Source organism: Carya illinoinensis, chromosome 16 (genome assembly GCF_018687715.1).
Source record: "Carya illinoinensis cultivar Pawnee chromosome 16, C.illinoinensisPawnee_v1, whole genome shotgun sequence".
NCBI lineage: Eukaryota > Viridiplantae > Streptophyta > Magnoliopsida > Fagales > Juglandaceae > Carya > Carya illinoinensis.
Window position 1 is genome coordinate 22,834,253 of NC_056767.1, and position 26,926 is coordinate 22,861,178.

The following is a 26,926-nucleotide window of genomic DNA, read 5'->3' on the forward strand; positions in this document are numbered from 1 at the left end:
TCATGGTAACGGCAAGAGCACTGGTGTAGGTGACATTCAAGAGGGCATTAATGATGGAGTTAATAGCAGAAATACGGTAAACACTGAAGGTGGCGCAAGTCAAGCTAGAGTAACGGATAAAAGGGTTGAGGCTAATGAAGATATGCAAACTGGTGTAATGGCTATGGGGGGAGCATCTGGAGAGCCTATTTTGGTTACTGATGATATTGCAACTGGGCCTTTAATTTCATCTGGACCAGTCATGCATGATCTAGGTACACCAAATGGGCCTTTTATTCATGATCCAGTTCTGTCTCATGTTCCATCTGGAACTGTTTTGCCAGGTATACACAATACTAGATCATGGAAAAAACGTGCTCGTGTACAAGGTAATTCTTTTACACCTACTGTTGAGTTACCAAGTAGGAAGAGAGGCAGTAGGGGTAGTCTGAAGGAAGGTCTTATGAAAAAACAGAAGCTTAAGGGTAAAGAGAAGGTGGGAGAGGCATATGTTACTTCACAACATGAATTGGCAGTGGCTGTTACACAGCCCGCCGGAACCAATGATTCTAATCAGTTGGAATTCACGTGGGCTTGGGAACCCACGTGGATTCAGAGCTCTTCTTGACTTGGTTAGAAGAGAAGTTCCTGAGGTTTTGTTTTTGCAAGAAACAAGACTACATGCAAAGGAAATGGAGAGATTGAAGTACAGATTGGGTTATGAAAATTGCTTGGCTGTGAGCAGTGATGGGAGGAGAGGTGGTATTGCTTTATTGTGGAAGAAGGATGTGGATATTATAGTTCAAAGTTATTCAATATCACATATTCATGCAAGGGTTAAGGATGAAGTTTCAACAAATGCAAAATGGTACTTCACTGGTATCTATGGTAATCCCGAGGCTTCAAAAAGGCATGAAACATGGGCTTTAATCAGAGCTTTGAATGTGCTTTCTTCTCAAGCATGGGTCGTGTTGGGGGATTTCAATGAAATATTGGGATGTCATGAGAAGTCTGGAGGGTACAGAGGGTGGAAAGATAGATGAAGGATTTTAGGGATGTTTTGGATGATTGTGAACTACGAGACCTTGGTTATTTTGGCCCTCCTTTCACTTGGTGTAATAAAAGAGAACCAGCCTGTAGTATTAGTGAGGGGTTGGATAGAGTCCTCTCTAATCATAGATGGGGATTGTATTATCCTATGGCTCGAGTCCAACATGGAGTTGCTGCATACTCAGATCACTTGCCTATTATTCTTAGAACTAATGAGGTACAGGTACAAGGAAGAAGTAAGAGACCTTATAGGTTTGAGGCAATGTGGGTGGATTCACCTAATTGTAAGACTATTATAGAGAATGTCTGGTATGAGGAACAAGCTGCTGATGGCTGCAGTGCAGTGATGAGAAAGATCAAAGGCTGTGGAGAAAAGCTTACTTCCTGGAACAAGTCTAAGTTTGGGCATGTGAGGCAAGGTTTAGAGAAAGCTAGATCCAAATTGAAGTGGTTGCAGTCTACTGATCCCTGTTTTCAAAGAAGAGATGAACATAGCAAGGCACGAGCAGACATGCAAGTTTGGATGGAAAGAGAGGAAATCATGTGGAGACAAAGATCGAAATCCTTATGGCTAAAAGAAGGGGATTCAAATACCAGGTTTTTTCACAATAAGGCTACTCAAAGGAGGAAGAAAAACTGGATAGAGGGACTAAGGGGGGAGAATGGAGTTTGAAAATTTAATGAGGAGAGGGATAATTTGATTCTTGAGTACTTTAGTACTTTGTTTAAATCCTCTGCTGAGGAAGGACAGATGGAATTTTTAGATAGCATAAGGGGCAAGGTCAATGCTGAGATGAATGAGAATTTAGTGAAGGAATTCAGAGAAGAGGAAGTGGTTACGGCTCTACACCAAATGGATCCTAATAAAGCTCCTGGTCCTGATGGGATGGCGCCTCTCTTTTACCAAAAATACTGGTCTGTTATTGGCAAGGATATTACTAAAGCAGTTCTGCAAGCTCTCAATAAAGGTCAGTTTCCTGATGAGTTAAATCATACATATATTACCTTGATTCCAAAGAAAAAACAGGCTGAGAGGATTACAGATTACAGACCTATTAGCTTATGTAATGTCCTTTATAAATTGATCTCCAAGGTTTTAGCTAATAGGCTTAAAGAGATCCTTCCAACTGTTATTTCCAAGTCACAATCTGCTTTTGTCCCTGGTCGATTGATAACAGATAACATTCTTGTTGCTTATGAGTTGGTGCATTTTATGAGACAAAAAAAAAAAAGTGGAAGGAAAGGTTTTATGTCATTAAAGTTTGATATGAGTAAAGCTTATGATAGGGTGGAATGGAGTTTCTTAGAAATTATAATGAAGAGAATGGGGTTTCATGAGAAGTGGATTAAGTTGGTTATGGGGTATGTTAAATCAGTATCTTTTTCCATATTGGTGAATGGAGAACCAAAGGCCCTTTGTTCCCAACTTGAGGGATTAGGCAAGGGGACCCATTGTCTCCTTACATGTTCCTTTTATGTACAGAGGGATTAATCTCTCTTCTGAAGCAGGCAGAAACATCAAAACAGATTGAAGGCTTGAGGATCTATTATGGTGCTCCCCAGTTGAACCATATTATGTTTGCAGATGACTGTTTGCTGTTTTGCAGGGCAAATGTCCAGACTTGTTTGAATATACAGCATCTACTTGGCATTTATGAAAGGGCATCTGGTCAGAAAGTCAACACAGAAAAGACCTCAATGATTTTTAGCAAGAATGTGAATCAAGTTACCCAGCAGGAGATCATGGACTTATGGGGAGCTCAACATTTTCAACAATATGACAAATACCTTGGTTTACCACCTATAGTTGGAAGAGGGAAGAAGCAAGCTTTCTCTGATCTTAAACATAAGGTTTGGCATAAACTGAAAGGGTGGAAAGAGAAGTTATTATCCCAAGGAGGCAAGGAAGTGTTGTTAAAGGCTGTTGTAATGGCTATTCCTACCTATACCATGAGTTGTTTTAAGTTACCAGCTACTCTTTGTAGTGAGTTGGAACAATTAATGGCAAATTTTTGGTGGGGTCAGAAGCAGGAGGAACAGAAAATTAGATGGGTAGGATGGAAGAAAATGTGCAAGACCAAGGTGTTAGGATGGCTGGATTTTAAAGACATGAAAATCTTTAACCAAGCTCTTCTTGCAAAACAAGCATGGAGGATCATGACAGAGGAGGATACACTACTGCATAAGTTATTTAAAGCAAGATATTTCCCCTCCTCACATTTTAATAACTCAAGGCTGGGTTCTAACCCTTCATACGTTTGGAGGGGTATATGGAAATAAAAAGATGATATGCTGAGGGGCTGCAGATGGAGAGTTGGGGATGGTAAGTCAATAAAGGTTTGGAAGGATTATTGGATACCTGGATATAGAGTGTTGCAACATTCGACACAAGAAAATCTTGATGAAACACTTATGGGTGAAGACCTTATTTATGAAAATACAAGATGGTGGGATATAGAAAAGGTTAGAAGGCTATTACCACCTGCTGCAGCAGAATCTGTGTTGAAAATCTTGATCAGTAATGATGCAAGGTCTGATTGCATTATATGGGACAATGAGAAGAATGGAGTGTTTAGTGTAAAGAGTGCATATGACTATTTTCAAAACATAAACAGACAAGAAGGGGAGTGTTCAAATGCTAATGATTATACTAGGTTCTGGACAAAGTTATGGAAGCTGAAGCTGCCCAACAAAATAAAGATCTTTGCTTGGAGAGCTTGCAAGAATGGTCTCCCAACCTGTGCCAATCTTAAGGGGAGGTTTGTTATTAATGAAGATCAGTGTGTGTGGTGTAATAATGAGGAAGATGTAGGGCATGCATTATGTTATTGTCCAATGATAATTTAGTCATGGCATAAACACTTTCCAGGTTTATTAAATATTGATGTGCAGAAGGAGGTCATACTGATTGCAATGGAGGTCATGGAAAAGGGAAGGATTGGTGATCTTGAAAAATTTTTCCTTATAGCATGGGGCATGTGGTATAAGAGAAACCAGCAGATTTTTGAACAAATAACTATACAACCTGATATGGCTATTGATAAAGCTTTATCTATTGCAGCAGAATATAAAGAGGTTAGAGATGTGAGGCATCCGAGGAAGGTTAAATACTCTTGTTGGCAGCCTCCATCTTCAGGTGCTTTGAAGCTTAATGTGGATGGAACTATTTTTGAAGATCAAGATCGAGCTGGGGTAGGAATGCTGTTGAGGAATGATAGATGAGTGGTCCTATTTTCAGCAAGCAAGAGGGAAAATGGGGTGACAGATCCCATGGAGGTGGAGTTGCTAGCAATATTGAGAGGTTTACAACTATGCATTCCAATGGGCATTTCAGATTTGCTTATTGAAAGTGACTCTTTAATGTTGGTAGAAGAATTAAACAATAGTTTGGAGTCAAGGTCAGCGTGGGGTAATGTAGTTCATGAAGTGAAAGAGTTGATGAAGAGAATACCAAGATGTTCAATTCAATATAAGGGGCGTATGGCAAATGAGGCAGCTCACAACTTAGCAAGATATGCTAAGCATCTAGAAGATTTGATAGTTTGGTGGGATTCTTTTCCTGAATGTATCTTTCAAATTATTTGGTCTGAAGCTATGATGTAATTTTACTGTTTAATGAACAAAGTGCTATGTTTCTTATAAAATATATATATATATATATATAAGTTACTATAGCTTATTTTATATTTTACATTACTAATTTACTATAAGTTAATATAGACTATATAGTTATATTATATATAATTATAGATTATATATATACTATATATATATATATATATTAAGGGCTTATATAATATATAGTTACTATACTATTTATTTTTTATACATTAATCATATATATTTACATATTTTATATAATTATACCTTATATAGTTAATTTACATTACTAATTTACTATAAGTTACTAAATACTATATAAGTTACAATACCTTATTTTAATATCAAATATCTTATTTTATTTTATATATTATAATATTATATATATAGTATAGTTTATATATATAATATACTATATAACTATATATATATACTGTATAGTATTAGAGTCATCAGACTATATATATTTATACTTATATAATATATAGTTATATTATATATAATAGTATAGTTAATATATATAGTATTAAAACAAAATTAATATTTGATTTAGGGTTTACAAAAAAAAAAAAAATGGCTGAAAATACCAAAACAGAGCCCAAACGGCATCGTTGGACTCTGTTTTGGTCACAAAAACAGAGTTAAATATACTAAAATGGTGCCGTTTTGGAGGTAAACGGCACCGTTTACTTCAATGAAGTGAAGACATGTTTAATTTTTATTCCCCCCCCCCCCCCCCCCCCATGGTCCACCACCCGACATTGTCTGGTCCCTCTTTGATTTAGGGTTTACTTCAGTCACTCTCTCTCTGGCCATTCGGCAGTGCGGCACTCCCTCAGCCCCCATGAAACGGTGCAGCCCCAGCCCCACGAAACGGCGCAGCCCCATATTCGACTCTCTGGTATCTCATCTCTCTCTCTCTCTAACGGGAATCATGGATATGGGTTTGAAATCGTTCTCCAGCCGCACTTATTCTCTTCGTTCTCCGGCGCCACGATATTATTTTTGATCATATTATCTGTTTTAGTTGTTTTGATTTCTCTTTTATCTGTTATGATTTTGGTTGTTGATTTGTTTTTTAGTTTTTTTGAAGCTCTTTTTTTAGGTGCCCCAGTCGGCACTCGGCAGTCCCCATTGGCCGTCGCCCCGAGTCCTCACCCCTAGCTAGATATATCTATGATCACAGACCCAGTTCCCAACTTGACCGAGTCCCCACGCCGTCGCAGATCTGGGTCATCGCACAGTGCCCACTGCCCTCCCACAGTCTCACCGACTCTATCCCGACTCCGCTCCAACAAGTCGGAGTCGGAGCTGGAGCGGAGTATATAGCCTTCGGAGCCAGAGTCGGAAGTCGGATTCGGCCTCCGACAAAGTCTGAGTCAGAGTCGGAGGACCCAGATACTGACTCCGATTTGTTGGTGCTCAGCCTTACTAATCGCTTTCACCATAGCAATAGCGGCAAGGTGATTACGACCTTATTTTCAAACCCATCCGATGAAGGTCATTACCGCATTGCCTCTATAGAAGATACTACAGAAGCTCGACACCTCAAGGCAACTAGTCTAGTGGTCCATTGAACTGAGAAATACGAAATTAGTTACATACCTAAAACTGATGTCAAAAGGTGAATCCTAGAAAACTTCATTGCAAGAAATGGTGATTGTTGTCCTTGAGTGCTATTTTCACCTCGGCCAATTCCTTCTCAGCATTGACTTTCTAGCCCTCCGCCACACTCAGCTTCATGTTAGCCTCTTAGAGCCCAACTTCGAGGGTAACTTGGCGGGAAGCATAGTCAGGCTTGTTTTTTTTTTTAGTTCTTCGATTTCTTCCTTCGGTTGATCAAGACGAACGACCAAGTCATCTCGCTCCTTCACATCTCCTTCTGCCTAACTTAGGCAAGTGGCGAGCTTGTCTCGATCCGTCCCTACCGCCTCTGCTTCTTGGCGATAACAATTAGTTTCGCTAAAGAGCTCGCCAACTCCCCTCAAAGCGAGTCAAGTTTGGTATATACCCTCAAATGCCCCAAATTGCCCTCAAATGTGTAGGAACAAGCCTTGATTTGAACCAAATTGCAGGCTATTCAATCTTTCTTGGCATGAGCAAGCAAACAGCACTGTGGGATTGACCAATGAAGGACAATATGGACTGGTTCTCCTCCTCTAATTGCAAACGGTCTTCAATCAAGTCGGCAGCTAGGCGATCAACTCCCTATGAGAAAGCAAACAAGATTAAAAAAAAAAAAAAATCCATAAAATTCTTTAAAAAAAAAAAGAAGCAATGTACTCATGTTATATTGCTAAAAATTAATCTTATTAAAAGTCATTTATAAGAAATAAATTATAAAATACTTCTAAAAACTTATGAACGAAATAAAAAGTTGTCAAAGTAAACTTTTTTAATTGTTTATTTTTCATTATTTTTAAAGTTTATATTAAAAAAAAATCATTTCTTGTAAATAATTTATCTTTTAATGTTCACGTGCTTTTTTTACAGTTTTTTTAATCTTTTTAAATACTTTTTCATTTTTTATTTAAGTTTTCCACTTTTTTGAGTTTTTCCATGGTGGATTTATATACGAAGGTATAGAATTAGAATATTTTAACATTTTGGAGTTTAGGGGGTTATTACTCAAATTATGTTCGGGCTAATTTTGCCCTATTCCAAATTGAATAGTAGTTAAAAGGCAATCTCTCTCTCTCTCTCTCTCTCTCTCTCTCTCTCTTAAAAAGCCTCCAGATCTGATTTTCGTCAGTGAAGGAGGAGGCTCCTCTTTCTCTTTCTTCTTCCTTCATTTCTCCATCTATATATCCACTTTGTCTACTAAGGTAGTGCTTTTTTCTTAGTTTATTTGTTTCCTTCAATGCCAAAAAAGACAAATATTAAGTTTTTCGGCAGCGAGAGACACATGCAGAACAAGAAGACTTCTAAGTCGCAAATTATTCAAAGTATAGTGGTAGGTTTGCAAAAATCACTATGGGTGGTCCTCATGTGCCTCTCACAACTATGCTTGGTCCTCACGTGTCTCCCCTTTCTCTCCACATGCGCTAGATCACTAGAATTGCATCATCAGATCTTTCATATTTGACTTTTGTAGTTAAAAAGAGACAAGCATGTTGCCTTCACACGCCATCATAAATTCTGAAGTCTACCAAAGTTGGTACAAACTATAATCTATCTTTTTTTGCATCTATCTTACTGTTTTCTTTATTTTTTTCCTTATTATTTAGTAAAAAATTAAAAAAAAATTAGTTTGTCTTTTAGACATTTGTATGGAGAGGTTGAGTTATCTCTTTTTATAAAAGGTGAGATTGAGTATCTGTTTAGGCATATGCTGTCTCTTAGATGTTTATCTGTATAGAATATCAATGATAATGAAGATCAGACCAATCACAAATGGAAATAGTGTATTGGTGGAGTTCCAAATGCACTAATTAGTTTGTGATGTAATGGTTATGTGAGGATATCCTTGCATCTATCCGATCATAGATGTAGGTTTCTCTAATAAATGAATAATGATGATTTCCTTTAAATAAAATTGGATGATAGTTTGTATATATTTTGCTTTGCTTTGAACATTAAGAGAGTCAATAGGAGCCAGACAGGTGAGTTTCATTTGTTTACATCCACCATTAACTAGAAGACACGTAGCGATTCTATCAAAATTAAAATACAATTACATGTAGAGAAACTTCGTTGATTTTTTCTCAACCCCCGAGCTTGATCTCTGTTCTCCTCCTCTCTCTCTCTCTCACCTTCCCCACCCCTCGTCGAGCAGACTCGAGCTCCCTTTCTCCCTCCGCTCACTCTCTCTCTCTCTCTCTCACTAAAATACTCTCTCTCCTTCGAAAGTCTCCCTATATCGAGTTCCCATTGAAGTTGTAGTTAGTTAGTGATTCCAGGTTAGCAATTTCAGAAGACTGAGTTCCATCGAGCAAATTGTCATCAAATAAAGACTAATAGTTTAGAGCAGTTGAAAACTTATCGAGGAAGAGGCCCAAGAAATAAATTGGAAGAGACGATCAGCTTCTCCAACAAAAGCAAACTTCCAAGCCATGATGTTATTGGTCCAGAAGAAGGTTTTTGTTCAAATCAATATATGTAAACTTCTTGCACAATTAAAGCTCAGTTGATATTGCTCCAGTTAGTGAGTTTTCGGAGAAGTCTAATAATAAGAGCTTGTGGATTTTCACCAACGTCCATGGGATCTTCCCAATAAACTAGTTATTCCTTAGTATGAGCTTTCAAAATGTCTCTACTAAGCTTGTTCATTGAGAAGTTTAGAGTTTGTAGATTGCCCAACTGGGCTAGAAACTTTGGAATTGAACCCTCAAGCTTGTTCTTCATGGAATTGCAAATGATTGATTTTTACAGAAACCGTGTCAATGGAGAAATTTCCATCACTATTGGGATGGGGAATTAACAAGCTTTGCTCTTGCATCTCTAGTTGGGATAGGGCCAATGAGCTGGTTAGAGACAAGAAGCAAAAATTTCAAGAAAAAAAAGGTCAGAGAGATTGGATGGAATGGGACCCAAGAGGCGCGAATAAAGGAAAGATCCAAATTGGGGTTCGAAATGGGTTCCTCTCACAGGGGGAAAGGAGAGAAGAGGAAAGAAAGAAAGGACAAAAAAAAAAGAAGATGTCACCTACTGTAAGTTTTATGAGTCTTAGTAAGTGTCTAAATTTTATTGGAAGGTGTAGTGGGAAAAAAAACACCAGACCGGTTTGAAGTTTTTCTCGAACATTAATTTTAAACTATCAGATGCTCAAATTTGTAATAGAGGAGTTTCTTTTTTTTTTTTTTTTTTTTTTTTTTTAAATCTTTAATTAGTAAAAGGATCGTCTTCCAAAATTATTTTGTTATTAGGATTTTTGTTTCTTCATTTCTATTGTTTATTTCCTTTTTAAAAAGTTGTGTATCTATCATGAATGCCGGTGAGGGTAAGACGCTGGGGAAAGTTCGCTGCTGCCGCCTTCACCGCGTGTGAAGATGGGCCCCAACATGTAGAGAAAAACTAAAGAAAGAAAGCTGGGGAAAGTTTCTAACAAGACATGCACAATTCAATTCTGGAGAAACGACGATATTATTACCATCGAGTTTCTTAGAAATGCCAACGAGAGTCATGATCTATCACAAGGATTTATATAAAGGTTTTAAAGCATTCATGATCTATCACAAGGATTTATATAAAGGTTTTAAAGCATTCTTTCATGACTAACATGTAGAGAAAAACAAAAGAAAGAAATCACGATGGCATCTGCACGAGAGAGGTTGGCTCAGCTAGCATCCATAACTACCAGTCTGATGGTTGCGTGGGCTATGTTTCAGCGATCCTTTCTTCATGGGCTGCCAAGCTTCATCTTGGACTATCCTCAAATATTGCCAAGTTTCATTTACCCTTACATCGAAATCAGGTTCAACGAGTTCAGCGCAGAGCATCTCGTATTGCGGAGCGAAGCTTACTCTGCCATTGACAACTACCTTAGCTCCATTAAGTCCTTTATGCACACAAAGCGGCTGAAGGCGGACATAGTTCAGAACAGCCAGTCTCTTAGTCTTAGCATGGATGACGGCGAAGAGATTGCTGATGAGTTTGAAGGGTTTAAAATATGGTGGCCTTCTGGGAAAATTAGAAATCCCAGTCCACCAATATCACTGTCTTTTCGCCCAACATCGGAGGACAAGAGATACTACAAACTCACTTTCCATAAACGACATCGTGATCTCGTTCTCGGGCCGTACCTGAATGGCGTCCTGAAGGAGGGTAAGGCGATTAAGCTGAGAAACCGATCACGAAAGCTTTACACCAACGCAGGGCCGTACTGGAGCCCCGTGGTGTTTGAGCACCCGGCTACGTTTCAGACAATAGCAATGAATCCAAAGAAGAAGAAAGAAATTATCGACGACCTCATCGCATTCAGCAAAGCGGAAGACTTCTATGCAAGCGTTGGGAGGGCTTGGAAGAGAGGGTACCTACTTTACGGTCCTCCAGGAACCGGCAAGTCTACCATGATTGCTGCCATGGCCAATCTTCTAGGCTACGATATTTATGACCTTGAATTGACTGCGGTGAAGGATAACACCGAGCTGAGGAACTTGTTAATTGAAATTTCAAGCAAGTCTATTATTGTGATTGAGGACATTGATTGTTCCCTTGATCTCACTGGTCAAAGGAGGAAGAAAAATGAGAAAGTGGAGGCAGGAAAGGATTCGATTTCGAGGCAAAAGCTAGCAAAGGACGAAATGGATACCAGAGCCTCCAGTCAGGTTACTCTTTCTGGGCTCCTAAATTTTATTGACGGTATTTGGTCAGCTTGTGGTGGGGAAAGGCTGATTGTGTTCACGACAAATTACGTAGAGAATTTGGATCCAGCTCTGATTCGAAAGGGACGGATGGATGTGCACGTAGAGTTGCCGTATTGCAGGTTTGACGCGTTCAAGGTGCTGGCTAAGAACTATCTTAATCTTGAATCTCATACCTTGTTTCCCAAAATCAGTGTGCTGTTGGAAGAAACAAATATGACTCCAGCTGAGGTTGCGGATCATTTGATGGCCAATGCGGTTTTAGGAGACGCGACATTTAGTTTGCAGAGTTTGATCCATGCTCTTGAAACGGCAAAAGAAGAAGCGAGATTGAGAGGCGCTGAGGGAGATCAAGCAAGAAAGATCCAACAGTTAGTTGAAGAGTAGTGGGGAGCCAACAATTCCGCACCCGTATTTTGTAATTCATGATTGTATTGGCTTGCCATTGTTTTCTCGTCCTAATCTCCCTCTTTCATGTTACTTAACCCTCGTTTGATTGCAGACGAGATAGTAATACCATAATAGGAATGATATAGTTTGTGAATAGTGACGAAATGGGTTGTATTAAAATGTTTTATGAAATTAAAATATTGTTAGAATATAAATTTTTAATATTATTATTATTTTTAAATTTGTAAAAGTTGAATTAATTTTTACATTTTATTTGGAAATTTAGAAAAAATGTAATGATTAGATTAAAATTTTGAAAATAATTTCCATCTTGAATTAAGCTGGGATGATTTCTATTTCAAAGTTTTTTTTTTTTCTTTTTAGTATTAATCATGATTAAAAAGAAATTGGTCTAACGGACAACCTTCCTACTTTTGGAGCTCTAAGCTTCATTCATTCAAGCCAAAGTTGAGCGACGGTAGAACGAACTCGATCTCTGCTTGCGCCTTTTCTAGACAAATTAGAGAAATTGTTAAGAATATAATATAAATAATTAAATATTTATTTTTATATTAGTTTAAACTTTTAGAATAAAAAATGAATTCACAAAATGATAAATTGTAATTAATTATATTTTATTATAAAATAAATATAAGGATTGTTAATATGTAAATATACTTTTATAATATCTAACACTTTTTGAATATATCGCAAATGTCTTTAGTACTCTTTGAAAATTGTATCGTGGCAACGACTTTTTGGTTTGATTGGTGGTTGTTAATGGCAACCAAAACCAAAACAAAGACTGGTGGATTGTGATGCTTCCAACTCCTATATACATAAATGTAGAAATCGTGATGTTAAGACGATGATAATATGGGTCATATATTCTAATGATAAATACTAAGTATGTATATATACAGAAAGTGTACATCAAAAATACGTAGTAGCTAATTTAGTTAAGTCATCTAAGTACCAGAATTGTTAAATATAATTTTACTTAAATACAAGCATTTAAAAAAATATTACAATTAACCAATGAAAATATAGTAAATCAAAATACAATATTCAAAAGCGGGAAACAAATCCCAATACTCGAGAGAGTGACCCCAGATCACTCCTCCGGCAGAGCCGAATCCTCAGGCTCTACATCAACATCTACATCAAAATCTATGATACCATGAAACAATACAACATGTAAGTAATAATTCAAACAATCCATGAGATGAAAATGCATTCATGCAATAACAATTATACATGCATATGATGACATATGCATGAAATCTAAAAATCATCATTTCCCAAAAATGAATAATTTTCCACACACGCCAAAATCTCATTTAACTCAAAAACCAAGTCCATTAAATTAACATCCGTCATTTTCCCATAAAATAGTCCAACATAAAATCCATCATTTTCCTAGAAAATGGCCCACATATATCATTTAATCAAATCTGGCCATTTTTCTAGAAAATTGCCCATTATCCATTTATTCTGTATGTATCATGATCTCTCCTATGGACCATCTGCATATTCTGGCTCCCCGTCACACCATGGGTAATGACCATGCGTGTGACTTCGTAACAAGCGATGCCTAGTATGGCGTCCAGCGCGTTCGTGGCTAAGTATCCTTTAGCCCCCGCCAGCAGATGGGCCACGGAGTCGGCACGAGAGAGTTACCATCTCGTCCAATCCCATTGTCACCCAGTGACAACCCAAGGGACGTCACTCAGTAGATTGTGCTCCTAAGTGACCAGATGAGCTCCACTGAGATAATGCCACATTTCAGCTTGGAGTTGTAATACACATGCACCCAAAAACCATTTTACACATGAAAACCTAATTTTCATTTCCAACACATGAACATGCATGCAATTATGCGATGTATATGATGACACGACACAAATATCTAACAACCAACAAATCCCAGCATAATCCAATCACACAAACAACTTCATCCTCCAATCCAACTGACCCCCAAACTCATCAAACTCAACGTCCAACACAACCAACCAGTTCACAAAGATAGTTGTTAATGCAAAATATATTTAAATTTCAAAAGGTTTTTTAGGAAATATTTACAGTGCTAAAATATAATTTTTGGAGGATCACTAAAGTGCTAGAAGTGGTGGCACAGCCACGCAACAGTGCTAAATGGACAAGGGTCGTGGGTCTCAAAAACTAAACTTTTGAACGGGGACAAACAAAGATTTGGGATGGCTAGAGAAGAGTTTAGAGGTATGGTGAAGCTACTGGTGGTGGTGGTTGGCCGTGGGCGGTAGTTGAAGGGAAAAAAGCATAAATCAGAAATATAGCTCAAGGGGCTTCAAGCTAGGTGGATCGAGGCTGAGGATGGGTGGGTTAGGTTGCTGGAAGGCCAGTGGTGAAGTGGTGAAGAGATGGTGGCCAGTAGTGGTGCAACGGCGGCAGAAAGTGGAGAAGACCGTGTGGGGCCGTGGGTTTCATGGGAGCAAACGGCGGCGAGTTAGTAACTAAGATTGGTGGAGGATGTTGGCTGGTGGGAGGGGAAGCTGTGGTGGTAGTGGTTATGCCGTTGGGCAGCACAGTAAATTTATAGCCCATTCGGGCTCTACACGGCTAGGAGAGAGAAGGGTGGCGCGTGGGGGTGGTGGCCAGGTTGGTTGAGCTCGCCGGAGGGTGGAGAAGGTCGTGGGCTAGGCAGTGGCGCACGATGACGCTGATGGTAGTGAGAGAGAGACGCACGGGAGGGAAAAGAGAGAGGTCGCGCAAAGGCTGGGAGGCAAGGGAGGAAAAAGGAAGGAAAAAGAAACAAGAAGAAAAGGAGGAAAAAAAATGAAGGGAAAGAAATGAGATTCAACATTTTCATCTTGGATCTAAAAATTGATCCCACGAAAATGATTTCAAAACAGCAATTTAAATAAAACTAATTTAAACACAATGACTAAGTAAAATAAAATAATAAAAACACAAACGAAAACGTTTGATCAATTTACCTCTTTTTGTTAACTTATAACTTTTGCCAAAGGGCTAGTTTAAATAGTAAAGTGCTCTGAGAATATTTTATTACTATTCATTATTTTATCATTATTTTTATCTACTTTTTACTATTTTGTATTATTATTTACTACTATTTAATATTTTATTATTACTTTTTCACTACTATTCACAGAATATCTGAGATTACCTTACTATTAGGAGTAGTCTACTAGTCCCAATAAAGGTTTAAGAGAACAAAAGTTCGGAGTTCTAAAGTTTAGAATGCTCCCCTAGCTAAAATCTCGATAGAATAGGATCAAGAACGACCAAAACTGGTCTTCACAAGCTCAGTCACATAGGCAGGGTCCTGTAAATCTACAAATACTGATCATCTTGGGACGGAAGAGAGAGAACATATCTTCTTCTTCTTCTTTTTAACAAGGTCGTGCATAAAACAGAAGCAAATTACAACATATGGAGTAGCTAAAATTATTACAGACTTGGTAGGGTGGGTCCTTCCCATTGTGGAAATCTAGAAGGCAAGGTGGTATAGAAATAAAGAGGAGTGCTTCCATATAGACAATTGGAAGCCGTCCACTACGCAATGGAATGCATGCATCGATTGTGATCTCAAAGTATTTTCCTAATGTTAATAGTGATTTTTCTAATATGCTGAGCCTTTGCTTCTTTAATGTGTACATAGCAGTGGCCTCACCTTGATTTGAATTTTGACTTATAGTGAAGTTGGTTATAACAAAAACTAGAGATCCAACCTCAAATTTGCATTCTGCTGCAATAGTACTTCATGTGTTTCTCACAGTTACATCAAAAAGTTAGCAAATAATGGCCCTTTGGTATAGCTTTCCAATTCAAAGGGTTATTCAACTGCTTATTGCCCACAAGCATTACAATGTTCTTTGAAATTCTTTAAGGACAACATCAACAAATTTTCTCAAGTTTGGATTGATGGAATCATGCACAATTTTATTTCTCAGAAACCATTATATTGTGTCCATGGCAATAATAGCAAAAAGTTGAAACTGTGGCTCTTCAAGTGAAGGGGTGTTGAGGGAATTTGAAGGGTTTAATAAGCACTTTATCCAAGTAATAATTTGTTACACCAGTTATATACACCAATCTCGAGTATACCTCCCGAGGAATTGAGATCAATAACCTCTCCATGGCCATTCGCTCAGTGAGGAATTGACCTGGTCGGTCCTATGCCTTCGAGCAAAGGGAAACCAAATTTATCATCGTTACTATTGATTACTTTACTAAGTGGGCAGAGGCAGAGGTGATGGCGACAATAACATCCCAAAGTGTAACAAAGTTCTTGGGGAACGGTGTAGTATGTAGGTTTGGGATATCCTAGTGCATTATATACAACGACGGGTAGTTTCATTCCTAATAATATCACCAATGATGTGCGGAGCTAGGGATCAAGGTGAAATATTATACTCCTGGACACTCATAGGCAAACGGGTAGGTTGAGGCAATAAACAAAACTATTGTCGAGATATTAAAAAATAAGATAGGAGAGAAGAAAGGGTTGTGGGCAAACAAACTCCCACAGATCTTGTGGGCTTACAGAACCACACCAAAAACTTCAACAAGCGAAACACCCTTTGTGTTGGCACATGGAAGTGAAGTCATGATACCAATGGAAGTAGGACTACCAAGCCACAGGAGGAAGAATTTCAACCTAAGTGCAAATGAGGCAAGGTTGGAAGAAAACTTAGATCTGCTATAGAAAGCAAGGGCAGATGCAAAAGCCAAAACAACAGCTTCTAAAAAGAAGGTGAAACAATACTTCAACAAAACGGTAAGGTGGTCCTTCAAAGTGGGTGATTTGGTCTTGAAAGAAACTGGAGTAACTATGGTAGAAGAAGAGAAATTAGGATAGCGATGGGAAGGGCCATATGTGGTAGTTGCAAGTCACCAAGCGGGAGCTTACCACCTCAAGGACATCACGGGGCATGAGTTATCACATCCTTAGAATGCAGAGCACTTAGGAAAATACTACATTTAAATGAGAGATATGTAAACTTTTACAACCTATTATTTTGCTTATTCAATAATAAACATCTGCATCCGCTTTCCTCTCGTTGCTCAATTTTAGTTTACTTTATAAAGCTCACGCACCCCACTCAGGTGTTGTGGTCGAGGAATTCTCCCACTAACCTAACTTTAAGGTTAAACGGTCAAGGTGATCTCTCATTACACCTCTCGCCAAGAGTTGCACGGTTGAGGGACTCCCGCCACACTCTTCTCGCCAAGGTAATGTGGTCAAGGAACTCTCCCACTAACCTAACTTTAAGCTTAAACGGTCGAGGTGAACTTCTGTTACACCTCTCGCCAATAGTTGAGCGGTCGAGGGACTCTCCCATCACACTCTTCTCACCAAAGTAATGTGGCCAAGGAACTTTCTCACTAACCTAACTTTAAGGTAAAATGGTCGAGGTGATCTCCCATTACACCTCTCGCCAAGAGTTGTGTGGTCGAGGGACTCTCCTACCACACTCTTCTCACCAAGGTGATGTAGTCGAGAAACTCTCACGGTAACCTAACTTTAAGGTTAAACGGTTAAGGTGATCTCCCGTTACACCTCTCACCAAGAGTTGTGCGGTCGAGTGACTCTCCCGCCACACTCTTCTCTTCAAGATAACACGGTCGAGGAACTCTTCTACTAACCTAACTTTAAGTTAAAATGGTCGAGGTGACTCTCCCGCCACACCCTTTTTGCCAAGGTAATGTGGTCGATGAACTCTCTCACTAACCTAACTTTAAGGTTACATGGTCGAGGAGATCTCCCATTACACCTCTCACCAATAGTTACGTGGTTGAGGGACTCTCTTGATACACTCTTCTCACCAAGGTAACGTGGCCGAGAAACTCTTCCACTAACTTAAAATTAAGGTCAAATGGTCGAGGAACTCTCCCGCCACACTCTTCTCGCCAAGGTAATGTGGTTGTGGAACTCTCCCACTAACCTAACTTTAAGATTAAATGGTTAAGGTGATCTCCCATTACACCACTAGCCAAGAGTTGCATGGTGGAGGGACTCTCTCGCCACACTCTTCTCACCATCACAACCAAAAGAAAGAAATAAGTGGAGCAAGCTTGCAATATGATACCAACCTCAGGAAAAAATGGATTGCTTAAAAGAAGTTGTGGGGACAAATAGATTGCTTCATACTTCAAGAGGAAAGCACATTCACAATACTTCGAAAGCAATCAAGTACATTGCAAACTACATTCACAATACGGATCAAGTATATCGCAAACTACTAGGAAAATTGTTCACTTGTTGGTTACAATATATTTATATATATATCAAGTCTTTAGGTTGGATAAGGAGGAGAAAAAGTATCCGGCATGACATCCCGACCAAAGGAGTCGAAAACATTACAAGTAGTAGGGCTGGCCTTAAAAGACTTCCAGCCTAAGGTACGCAAGTCCACCTCAAGGTCACTGAGAAGAAGCTCACGTAGTTGCTTTGTAACGCCCCAGTCCCGCAGGGGTTGGAGAGTTACTTCTTGAAATTTAAAACTTACATTTCATCAAAATATTTATAGACTCCAAAATTTAAAATCATCATAATACTACAAAATCTCTTAATAAAATCCACCAATCCTCAGATATTTTCTATGAGTAATCCACTGTACTTAAATAATCATCTCACCCATGCTCCATAATTCTGATCCTTAGCTGACTTATTTCAAAATCATCTGAAAAATATTGTGGAGATTAGGAGTGAGTTATCAACAACTCAGTAAGCAAAAAACATATACTAGTGTATAAACATGAGCATTTACAGAGTTCAGAATGCAGAACAAAAATACTTTTACTTTCAGAATGCATAATCAGAACATGTTATTAAAATATCAGAGCGAAGATTCAAAAATAGTCATTCAAAAATATCATTTGGCATGGCATAAACGATCATCATTATCATCATATTAGAACAGAGGTCATGTATAACCCTCGTGGTAGGATTGTGCATTTGCGGATAACTAAGCAGAACATAAATCACTCTGTCACCAAGATGTGCACTCAAATAGAAACCACTACTATAACCCAGGGCAGTGCTGTATCCACTATTATAACCCGTAGTGGGGCCGTATCCACTATTATAACCAATGGTTGGGCTGTATCCACTATTATTACCCGTAGTTGGGCCATTACTGAATAAAATGGAAACAAAATCAAACTCAAAATTAGAAAGTAACGCCAAAAGTTTTTCAAAAGTCATATCTTATTAAAATAGAGTACTGATCAAAATCATATCATCTTCAGAATCAAAACATATCTAGAACATTTTTATATAATCATGCACAAATTTTTATATTCGATCTTTTTGCATAGTACATAAACAAAATGCTAAACACAAGCTCATATCTATACCAGTCATGACAAAAATGTTTTATCTTTTATCATAATTCATGAGTAATATCGAACAAATAACTAAGGTTGTTTTCACAGTTCTTTTCAAAATATATAATGCACATTTCATAAATCAACCTCAGTTCATTTTCATTTTATGTAAAGTATAACATAGGAATATCATTTACTTAAACTTCTTAACTTTTTAAAGTTTCGCCACAACAATACCGAACAAAAATCAATCATTAGCCAAAAATTCATAAAATCTAAGTGAATCTTCAATTTGAACACGTAACTTATAATCGCACCTAAAATACTCAAATTGTCTATTTTAACTCCTCAAAGAAAACTACAATTCTCTTAACCTAAAAAATACCACCACTTTCTAAGATCATCAATTTCCACATAAAAATATTAAGCTCAAACCATATAAATGTTAAGAAAAAAAAAAAAAAAGTGTAACTAAAATACTCGTGCCCAAAATGATTTACGGCCACAGTCCAAAACACATGAACTGGAAAAATTAAAAATAAAATCAAATCAAATAAATAAATAAACCAACTCATCGAAGAGATCAAAGCTACCCATTAAAATTAGTTTAGCCCAAGCCGACGTACACTTTGCCATGGGGTATAGCCCAAACTTGAACTTAAAAAATACATGAAAAAATATATATATATCTATTACTATATATAAAAAGCGATGTGTCATTAAAGGCGAGTTTTTCGGTTATGTAAAATACATGGGCCATAGCTTTTGCAATCTCAAACTACACGTGTCCAACTGCTTTCTAGAAATTCAAGAATCGCATTCCTTGGTTCATTCGGTTTTATTGCGTCGGTTCATCTACAAATTGGTTATTTCATGACCGTTCATGCAAGGTGGAAGGAAAACGTCAAGCGGTGCAATACTGCAATTCCAACTCTCTTCTGTGGCATTCGGTGTAAAGTCACTACTCCCAAACGTCGGTGTAATGAACATTTTCAGACCAGAAAAGTTGGGATTATAAAAAAAAAGGGATCAAAGCTGACTCCAAACGTCAATCTGTGTAAGTGTAAAGTCACTACTTCCAAACATCAATCGTATCCAACTCTCTTCATTGACTTGTTTCTTGGACTCCACCGAAATGGTGCAATATGCCACCGCTTATATATGTGCACTTGCATTAAAAATAAAGCTTTCACAAACATAGAGGCAGTGCATGGAAGGTATCGGCATGGCTTACAGAGCGAGGGCGGCAGATTGGTGGCGGCACTTTTTGTGCATGTGGTGGCAACGTGATGGTAGATGGTGGCGTGGAGTGGTTGGTTTAGGAAAGAAAATGCTCTATTTCGGTGGGTGAAAAATACAGCCTTCAACTTGGAGTGGTTTTTGGTTGCCGCCCCCAGTCACGGCCAGCCAACTCTCTACCTGACGGTGAGTTTTCTCTTCCCATGACACCGTCATCTCTCTGTCGGTGTGTTCTCTCTCTCACGGCTTTGAACAGTGGCACAGCCATGCCCACGTCCAAAACATTATTACCCTGTTTTAGACACTAAAAACAGAGCACATGCTCTCCAAAAGCGTGAGCCATGCCTTGCCACAGTTAGACCACGACTCCGACGCCACTTAGCACTGCCCCCAGTCACATCCAGCCACCTCTCTACCTGAAGGTGAGTTTTCTCTTCCCATGACACCATCATGTCTCTGTGGGTGTTCTCTCTCTCTCTCTCTCTCTCTCTCTCTCTCTCTCTCTCTCTCTCTCTCTCTCTCTCTCTCTCACTAACCACCCACAACTACCGCGTAGCCCCTGGCTCCTCCGCACGCAACCTCCTCTCTCAGTGAGCTTGAGGATTTTCTCCTTGGTCGTACGGTGTTTATATCATCTGTAAGCCTACCATTTTTCCTCAATTGTTTTCATGTTCAATTTTTCTTGTTCTTTCTTTTTTTTTTTGAAAGTAGGCTTGTATTAATATCTATGAAACCATAGTTTGAATACATGATGAAATGTTTACAAAAGTAGTGGTACGACCACTGATGCTAAAAGCATCCTTACTTAAGGCATGAGCAACTACATTGATTGATCTAACAATGTGCCTTGTTGACCATGAGTTAAAGGTGTTGAGAATGTCTTTGGTGTCTGCTGTGATCAGGCCTGTATAGTTGAGATCATCTGACTTTGATTTTAGGCCTTCTACCACCAATAAGGAGTCTCCTTCCAGAATTATGTCTTGATAACCAAGTGATTTGCAAAAGTTGACTGCTTGGAGGGCTGCAAATGCTTCTGCCATATGAGGGTCAGGGAACAAGTCTTGTTTCATCCGAAAGGTGGCTAGCACTTTGCTCTTCCAATCACGTAGAATAACTCCCACCCCCACCTTGCATGAGACTTTGTCCACAGAAGCATCCTAATTAACTTTGATTTTGTGTTGAGGAGGAGCCTCCCATTGTGAATTGTTTTGTTGTCATAGGAAGTTGTTGCAGGTCTTCTACCAATTGTTGAGATTGATTGACTACAGAGGAGGGGTGAGTGAGGTGACCTTGGAAGACTGCTTCATTTCTTCTTTTCCAAAGATTCCATGTTGTAATGGCAAAAAGGAGTAACTCTTTTGTCTCCTTTGTGACCTCTAAACTTTCTAATTTCTCTGCAAATGAAGGAGAAGGTGTGCTAGCCTTTTGAAATTTCCTATTACTCAGTGCCCAAACATCCCTTGCTGAAGGGCAATCCCACAGTGTGTGTTCAATGGTCTCTGTTGGGTGTAGACAGATGGGGCAAGCTGAGTCTTCTGTCACCTTTCTTTTCTTTAGATTATCTCGAGTGGGAAGGGCATTTAGACAAGCTCTCCAAAGGAATGTTTTAGTGGCATTGGGGAGATTTAAGTTCCATAATCTAGTCCATGGAGCTTGATGTGTTCTGAGGTTTGAGGATTGTCCCCTAGCTTGGTCTTCCAATTCATAAGAGATGGTAGGCTGACTTGACAGTGAACTGGCCTGATGAGGTGCATCTCCAAAAGAGCCTGTCGGGTTTGGAAAGTGGACTTATAGGGATTTTCATAATTAACTCAGCCTCTTCCTTGGTAAACATGGAGGTAACCAAGTCCCTCTTCCATTGAGATGTGTATTCATCTATGAGAAATGATACTTTGGTATTCTCATGAATGAATCTAATTGAGTCCTAAGGCTTGTAAGTGGTTGGTTTAGGGAGCCATTTGTCTTTCCATATCTCGGTTGTTTCTCCATCTCCAATTCTTCGTAGCATCCCTTCCAATAATAAAGGCATAGCTGCCAAAAAGCTTTGACACATAAAAGAGGTGTTCTGTCCCATTTTTGTCGTGAGGAATTTATTATTGGGGTAGTATTTTTCCTTGAGCACTTGGGCCGCTAGAGAGTTAGGATTAGAGACTAGCTTCCATCCCAGCTTGGCTAAAAGGGCTAGATTGAAATTTGAGAAGTCTCTAAGGCCAAGACCCCCCTTGCACTTGCCTTTCTTCATCTGGTTCCAGCCCACCCAGTGGATTTTTGAATCCTGGTTCTGCTGCCCCCACCAGAAGTTCCTTACCAGTTTGTTGAGTTCTTGAACTAACTGTTTGGGAAGCTTGAAAATACCCATGCTATAAGCTGGAATGGCCTAAATGATGGCTTTAATTAGTACCTCTTTGCTAGCTTGGGAGAGGAATTTATTCTTCCAGTTGGAAATTTTTGCCTACACTTTATCGATTATACCCTTGAAAGAGTGGTTCTTGGACCTTCCAATTAAGGCTGGGAGTCCAAGATACTTTTCATATGCATTTGTGCTCCTTATCCCTGCAATGCTGATGATGATATCTTTGGTGTCCTCTCTGGTATTTGAGCTGAAAAATATGGAGGTTTTCTCCTTGTTAAACCTTTAGCCAGATGCAGCTTCATAAGTTTCCAGCAAGTGATATAAATTGCTCCATTCTATGGAGTTGGCTTTGCAAAAAAGGATACTGTTGTCTACAAAAAATAAATGGTTAATGGAGAGCTTTTTTTTCTGATTGGCAGGCCTGTAATGATCTTGGATTTCTCAGCTTGATTCAGCATGCAACTCAAAGCTTTAGCACACATTATGAATAGGTAGGGGGATAAAGGTTCCCCTTGTCTTAGGCCTCTTTTTGGGAAAAATTTGTCTTGTGCTTCCCCATTGATGAGAATTGAATATGAGACTGTTTCTACACATTTCATTAACCCCATTAGTCCATTTGCTTCCATTCAGGGTAGAGAGAGTTGCTTGTGTGATTCTTGGCCCCACTGTCGACCAATGGTCTTGGAAAAAGGCTGCTGGAAATCCATCTGGTCCAGGGGATCCCAGTGGATTCATACTAAACATGGCCTCCCTAACCTCCATTTCTGTAAAGGCCTGTCCAAGAATTCCTGTCATTTCAGCTGTGAGTTTGCATGGTAATGTTTTCAGGCATTCTGATATTCTGTTGGGGTTGGATGAGGTAAACATGTTTTGGAAATAGTGTTGGATCTCGCAGCTAATTCCTTCCTTGCTAGTAATCGCCTGATCTGTCTCATTTAGGATCTTGATGATAGAATTGTGCTTCTTCCTCTGGTTGGCACATTTATGAAAGAATGAGGTATTTCTGTCTTCTTCCCTGAGCCAATTTTGTTTGGCTCTTTGCTTCTATTTTGTATTTTCCTCATCTAGTAACTGGTCCACTGCCTTCTGAAGTTCTCTAATTTCAGCATAATGTTGGCCTTCATTCTGTTCTTTGAGGTGATTGAGCATGTTTACCTTAGACTGTAGAAGTTCCTGGTCTATCTTATGCAGATCTTTGCTCTATTGTTACAGGGCTGTCTTACAATTCCTTAAGCTTTGCAGGGTATTATCGATAGAATCGGGAGTTTCTTTGAGAATTTCCATGATCTCTTGATTAGTGCCTCACATCCTTCTTTTTTACTCCATTTGGCTTCGTATCTAAAAATTCTTTTTTTCCTTAGCCTGCTGACCTTGTTATGCATGGTTATGAATAATGGCTTGTGGTCTGATGAGTAAGTTGCTAGGTGATGAACAAAATGGTCTTCGAACATATCAATCCAGGATGAATTGCCAAGCACTCTGTCAAGTCTTTCCTTGGTGAATAGACTGCCTTCTCTATTGTTTGCCCAAGTATATATGTCCCCCTGAAAACCCAGGTCACTTAAATCACAATGTTCTAAGGTTTGCCTGAAATCCATGATTTGTTTGTAGGGTCTTATGGCTGCACCATATTTTTCATTTATGTTGGTTATCTCATTAAAATCTCCAAAACATATCCATGGAACTTGTGGTGCTGGTTTTAGAGCTTTTAGGATTTGCCATGTTTCATTTCTCTTTGCAGTATTAAGGTGCCCATAGAAACCCGTTAGAAGGCATGATTTATCAGTGTTTGGAAGTTTAACATAAATTGAAATGTGCCAATTAGTATAGGTATCCACTTTCACCTCTATATTTGAATTCCATAAGAGGGCTAATCCACCACTTTTTCCTATACTCTTCACTGTAAAACAGTTGTCAAAACCCAGTTTCACACGGGTTGTTTCCATCTTCTCACTTGAGCACTTGGTTTCTATTAGAAAAATCAAGTGTGGGGACTTTGTCTTTACTTGTTGGAGAAGCTCATGAATTGTCCGGGGGTTCCCAAGCCCCCGGCAATTCCAGCTTATGCAATTCATTTGGCTAGGTGGGGCTGTTGAACAGCCACCACCTCTGGTTCTTGTGTTGGACTCATTGCAGGATCTATCGTGGTTTTTTGCTTCTTAAGGTTTCTGTTACTGGACCTAGTTTCAATACCAGATGCTAGTCTTTTGAGCTTAGTGGAATGGGTATGCACATGCTGAGAATTGGTTATGTCAACTAGAGTGGGAGCTTGTACCCTAGCTTTCCTTTTCCACTTGTTGCCTGCTTTAGTACCATTGGATTTATCTCGTGGTTCACTGTTCTGATGTGGAGAGTCTGAGTTGTTTGACTTGAAAGCAGGAATGGGGTCTATTGGTGAACTAAGATCAACACACATATCACTATCTTGTAAGTAGAAAGGTGAGGCTTGGCCAGTAGTGCATACCTGTGTCAGTGGGCCTGAGGAGTAAGGCGGGAACCTTTTCCTTTGAATTTCAGTAGTTTCATGTTGTGGGGGTCCCTCATGTGAATTGGTTGGACAGCAGGTGTAACAGCCCGTTAGAAATTTAACGGTGAAATTTCTATTGACTTTAAGAATCTCGTGAAGACCCTATAAGTTTTCATGAATCTATTAATCGTATAGTTAATGTTATTACTCACTGTGGTATCAGGAGTGTGTTTTTTATTATTGGAGATAGTTAGAAAGTTTTATTTGGACACATGGAAAGATTTTAGCCACCTTACTCTTCCAAGTCTACTCCACATTTGGAAAATATCTTAAGCTGATTTTTGTAGATATTATTGGATAGAATATTATGAGATAATCTTTTATAGATATTTTGGGTAGGAGAAAACTACACTCAACTCTCAACTCCAGCCTTATCATCTTCCTTATCTCGTCCATAAGTATCTCCAGCCATCACCCACGAACTTATCTTCATTTACACGTTCCTTTAAAAGAATATCAAATACTTTCTCTCAGACAGCTTTTAGGAGTTCTTTTGCACGCCCATTTCGAAGCTTTTTTAAGTGTTTTATCATAAAGTCTCCTTCATATAAGTTGTTCCTTTTTTAGTCTAGTTTACATGGATATCTTATTTGTCCCATTTGAAGATCATTTGGTCAGTCAAATATTATATAAACTATAGAAAGATCATTCTGGGAGATAAACTGGAGAATATGTTATAGTTTGGAGCTTTTGACCAAGCTAATGGATAGATATTGGTCTGAAATTTTTATGGAGTATTGTTAACATGTATATATGACTATTGGTTGAGGATTTTTGCATGATTAAAGGTTTTGATGAAAGATTTTCTTAGATTTAGAAACTTAGAAACTGGAAGAAGAAAAACAGTTTCTGTTTTGATAAAGTTTAACTCTTTGGTGGTCTAAACCTATTCTAATGACTTTGATAATTTTATTGGAGGATCCTAAGCATATTATATACATGTTATATTATTATTTTGAAGATATTTGATGTTAGTTTCAAAGATATGAAATTTTATGCAAAGAGATATTCAGATAAGCCAAAGTGTGGATGTTCTTGGCTAAATTTATGTTTTGGTTAATTTCTAACCATGTGATCTTGAATTAGAAGCTTCTATATGTTTTAGGACATCTTTTTAAACCATGTGATGGTTTGGTTTGAAGATCACATATTTATAAGTCATAGATCAAACGGTTGATCAAAACAAGTTAGAAAACAAAAATCAATGGAAATAGCATATGAGAATTTCGGCCCTATGGAGTTTGAATAGTTGTGATTAGTTTTAAATTTTTCTAAATTGATATTTGAATTGAGTATAAAATTTACATAAGGTATGTAAATTTTGGTGACATCTGGAGTTAGTATGCAAAATCCTTAAGTTATGGGTAAAACGGTCATTTTCCTACATGCAGAGAGTAAAATGGAAATTTTACTCTTTAAGTTAATATTTTTCATATTTTAATTTATTAGTGATTTAATGCTAACTTTTAGAATCACTAATTACAGTTCCTCGTAATCGCGCTTAAGGTTTTATAAGAAACGCGGAGATCGAGGTAAGTTAGCTTTTAACTTACTAGCAGTCTACTGTGTATGTATGCTAAGTAAAGGAATTACAGTGTATGTATGTATGTTATCATATATGTCATGTTAAATATGTTGTCTATTATATGTTATGCCATGTTACGAAATGTTTCTATCTCAAGTTGGTCATGTATTTCAAGTTATGTTCAAATCACGTTATGTTACGTCAAGGCTTCAGTCCTTTCGTATTCCAGTCACGTTTCATCTTGAGTACATTCAGTTTGTGTAGAATACATGGGGCCACAACAACTGTGGAGTATGTATTTAACTGCATTGTGATGTGTAGAATACATGAGGCCATAACAACTGTGGAGTATGTATTTACACATAGAATACATGGGGCCACAACAACTGTGGAGTATGTATTTTTCATGTTAAGTCAAGTTTGCATAGAATACATGGGGCCACAACAACTGTGGAGTATGTATTTACACGTAGAATATATGGGGCCACAACAACTGTGGAGTATGTATTTTTCATGTTAATTCAAGTTTCAGAGCAAGTTCATGCTAAGTCAAGTTTCAGATCAAGTTCATGTCAAGTCAAGTTCAGTTCATGTTTCAATTTAAGTTATGTCAATTATGCTATGTTGTG

At 38.4% G+C, this 26,926-nt stretch overlaps 3 protein-coding genes across 3 annotated transcripts; 2 read left to right on the forward strand and 1 right to left on the reverse strand.

Annotated features, from left to right (window-relative positions):
• The first annotated feature begins 1,018 nt into the window (after positions 1 to 1,018).
• LOC122298921 lies at positions 1,019 to 1,702 on the forward strand. Its single transcript, XM_043108765.1, has one exon. The coding sequence runs from the start codon at positions 1,019 to 1,021 to the stop codon at positions 1,700 to 1,702; it is 684 nt and encodes a 227-aa protein (XP_042964699.1).
• A 7,815-nt stretch (positions 1,703 to 9,517) lies between these two features.
• Positions 9,518 to 11,554, forward strand: LOC122298442 (AAA-ATPase ASD, mitochondrial-like). The gene is made up of 2 exons (XM_043108171.1): positions 9,518 to 9,778; positions 9,821 to 11,554. Exon 2 carries the CDS (start codon positions 9,879 to 9,881, stop codon positions 11,316 to 11,318), a length of 1,440 nt encoding a protein of 479 aa, XP_042964105.1. The 5' UTR covers positions 9,518 to 9,778; positions 9,821 to 9,878; the 3' UTR covers positions 11,319 to 11,554.
• A 9,063-nt stretch (positions 11,555 to 20,617) lies between these two features.
• Positions 20,618 to 22,251, reverse strand: LOC122298922. The gene is made up of 3 exons (XM_043108766.1): positions 22,125 to 22,251; positions 21,135 to 21,658; positions 20,618 to 21,019 (listed from the first exon to the last, which is right to left on the reverse strand). The coding sequence occupies exons 1-3, from the start codon at positions 22,249 to 22,251 to the stop codon at positions 20,618 to 20,620; spliced, it is 1,053 nt and encodes a 350-aa protein (XP_042964700.1).
• Between the last annotated feature and the right edge of the window lie 4,675 nt (positions 22,252 to 26,926).

Coding starts and splice junctions, on each gene's coding strand:
- LOC122298921 (XM_043108765.1), top strand. CDS start 1,019: ATGAAGGATTTTAGGGATGTTTTGGATGATTGTGAACTACGAGACCTT.
- LOC122298922 (XM_043108766.1), bottom strand. CDS start 22,251: ATGGGTATTTTCAAGCTTCCCAAACAGTTAGTTCAAGAACTCAACAAA. Junction 21,659..22,124: donor CTGGAACCAGATGAAGAAAG/GCAAGTGCAAGG, acceptor CAAACCCGACAG/GCTCTTTTGGAGATGCACCT. Junction 21,020..21,134: donor TCAATCAATCTCAACAATTG/GTAGAAGACCTG, acceptor GTCTCATGCAAG/GTGGGGGTGGGAGTTATTCT.
- LOC122298442 (XM_043108171.1), top strand. CDS start 9,879: ATGGCATCTGCACGAGAGAGGTTGGCTCAGCTAGCATCCATAACTACC.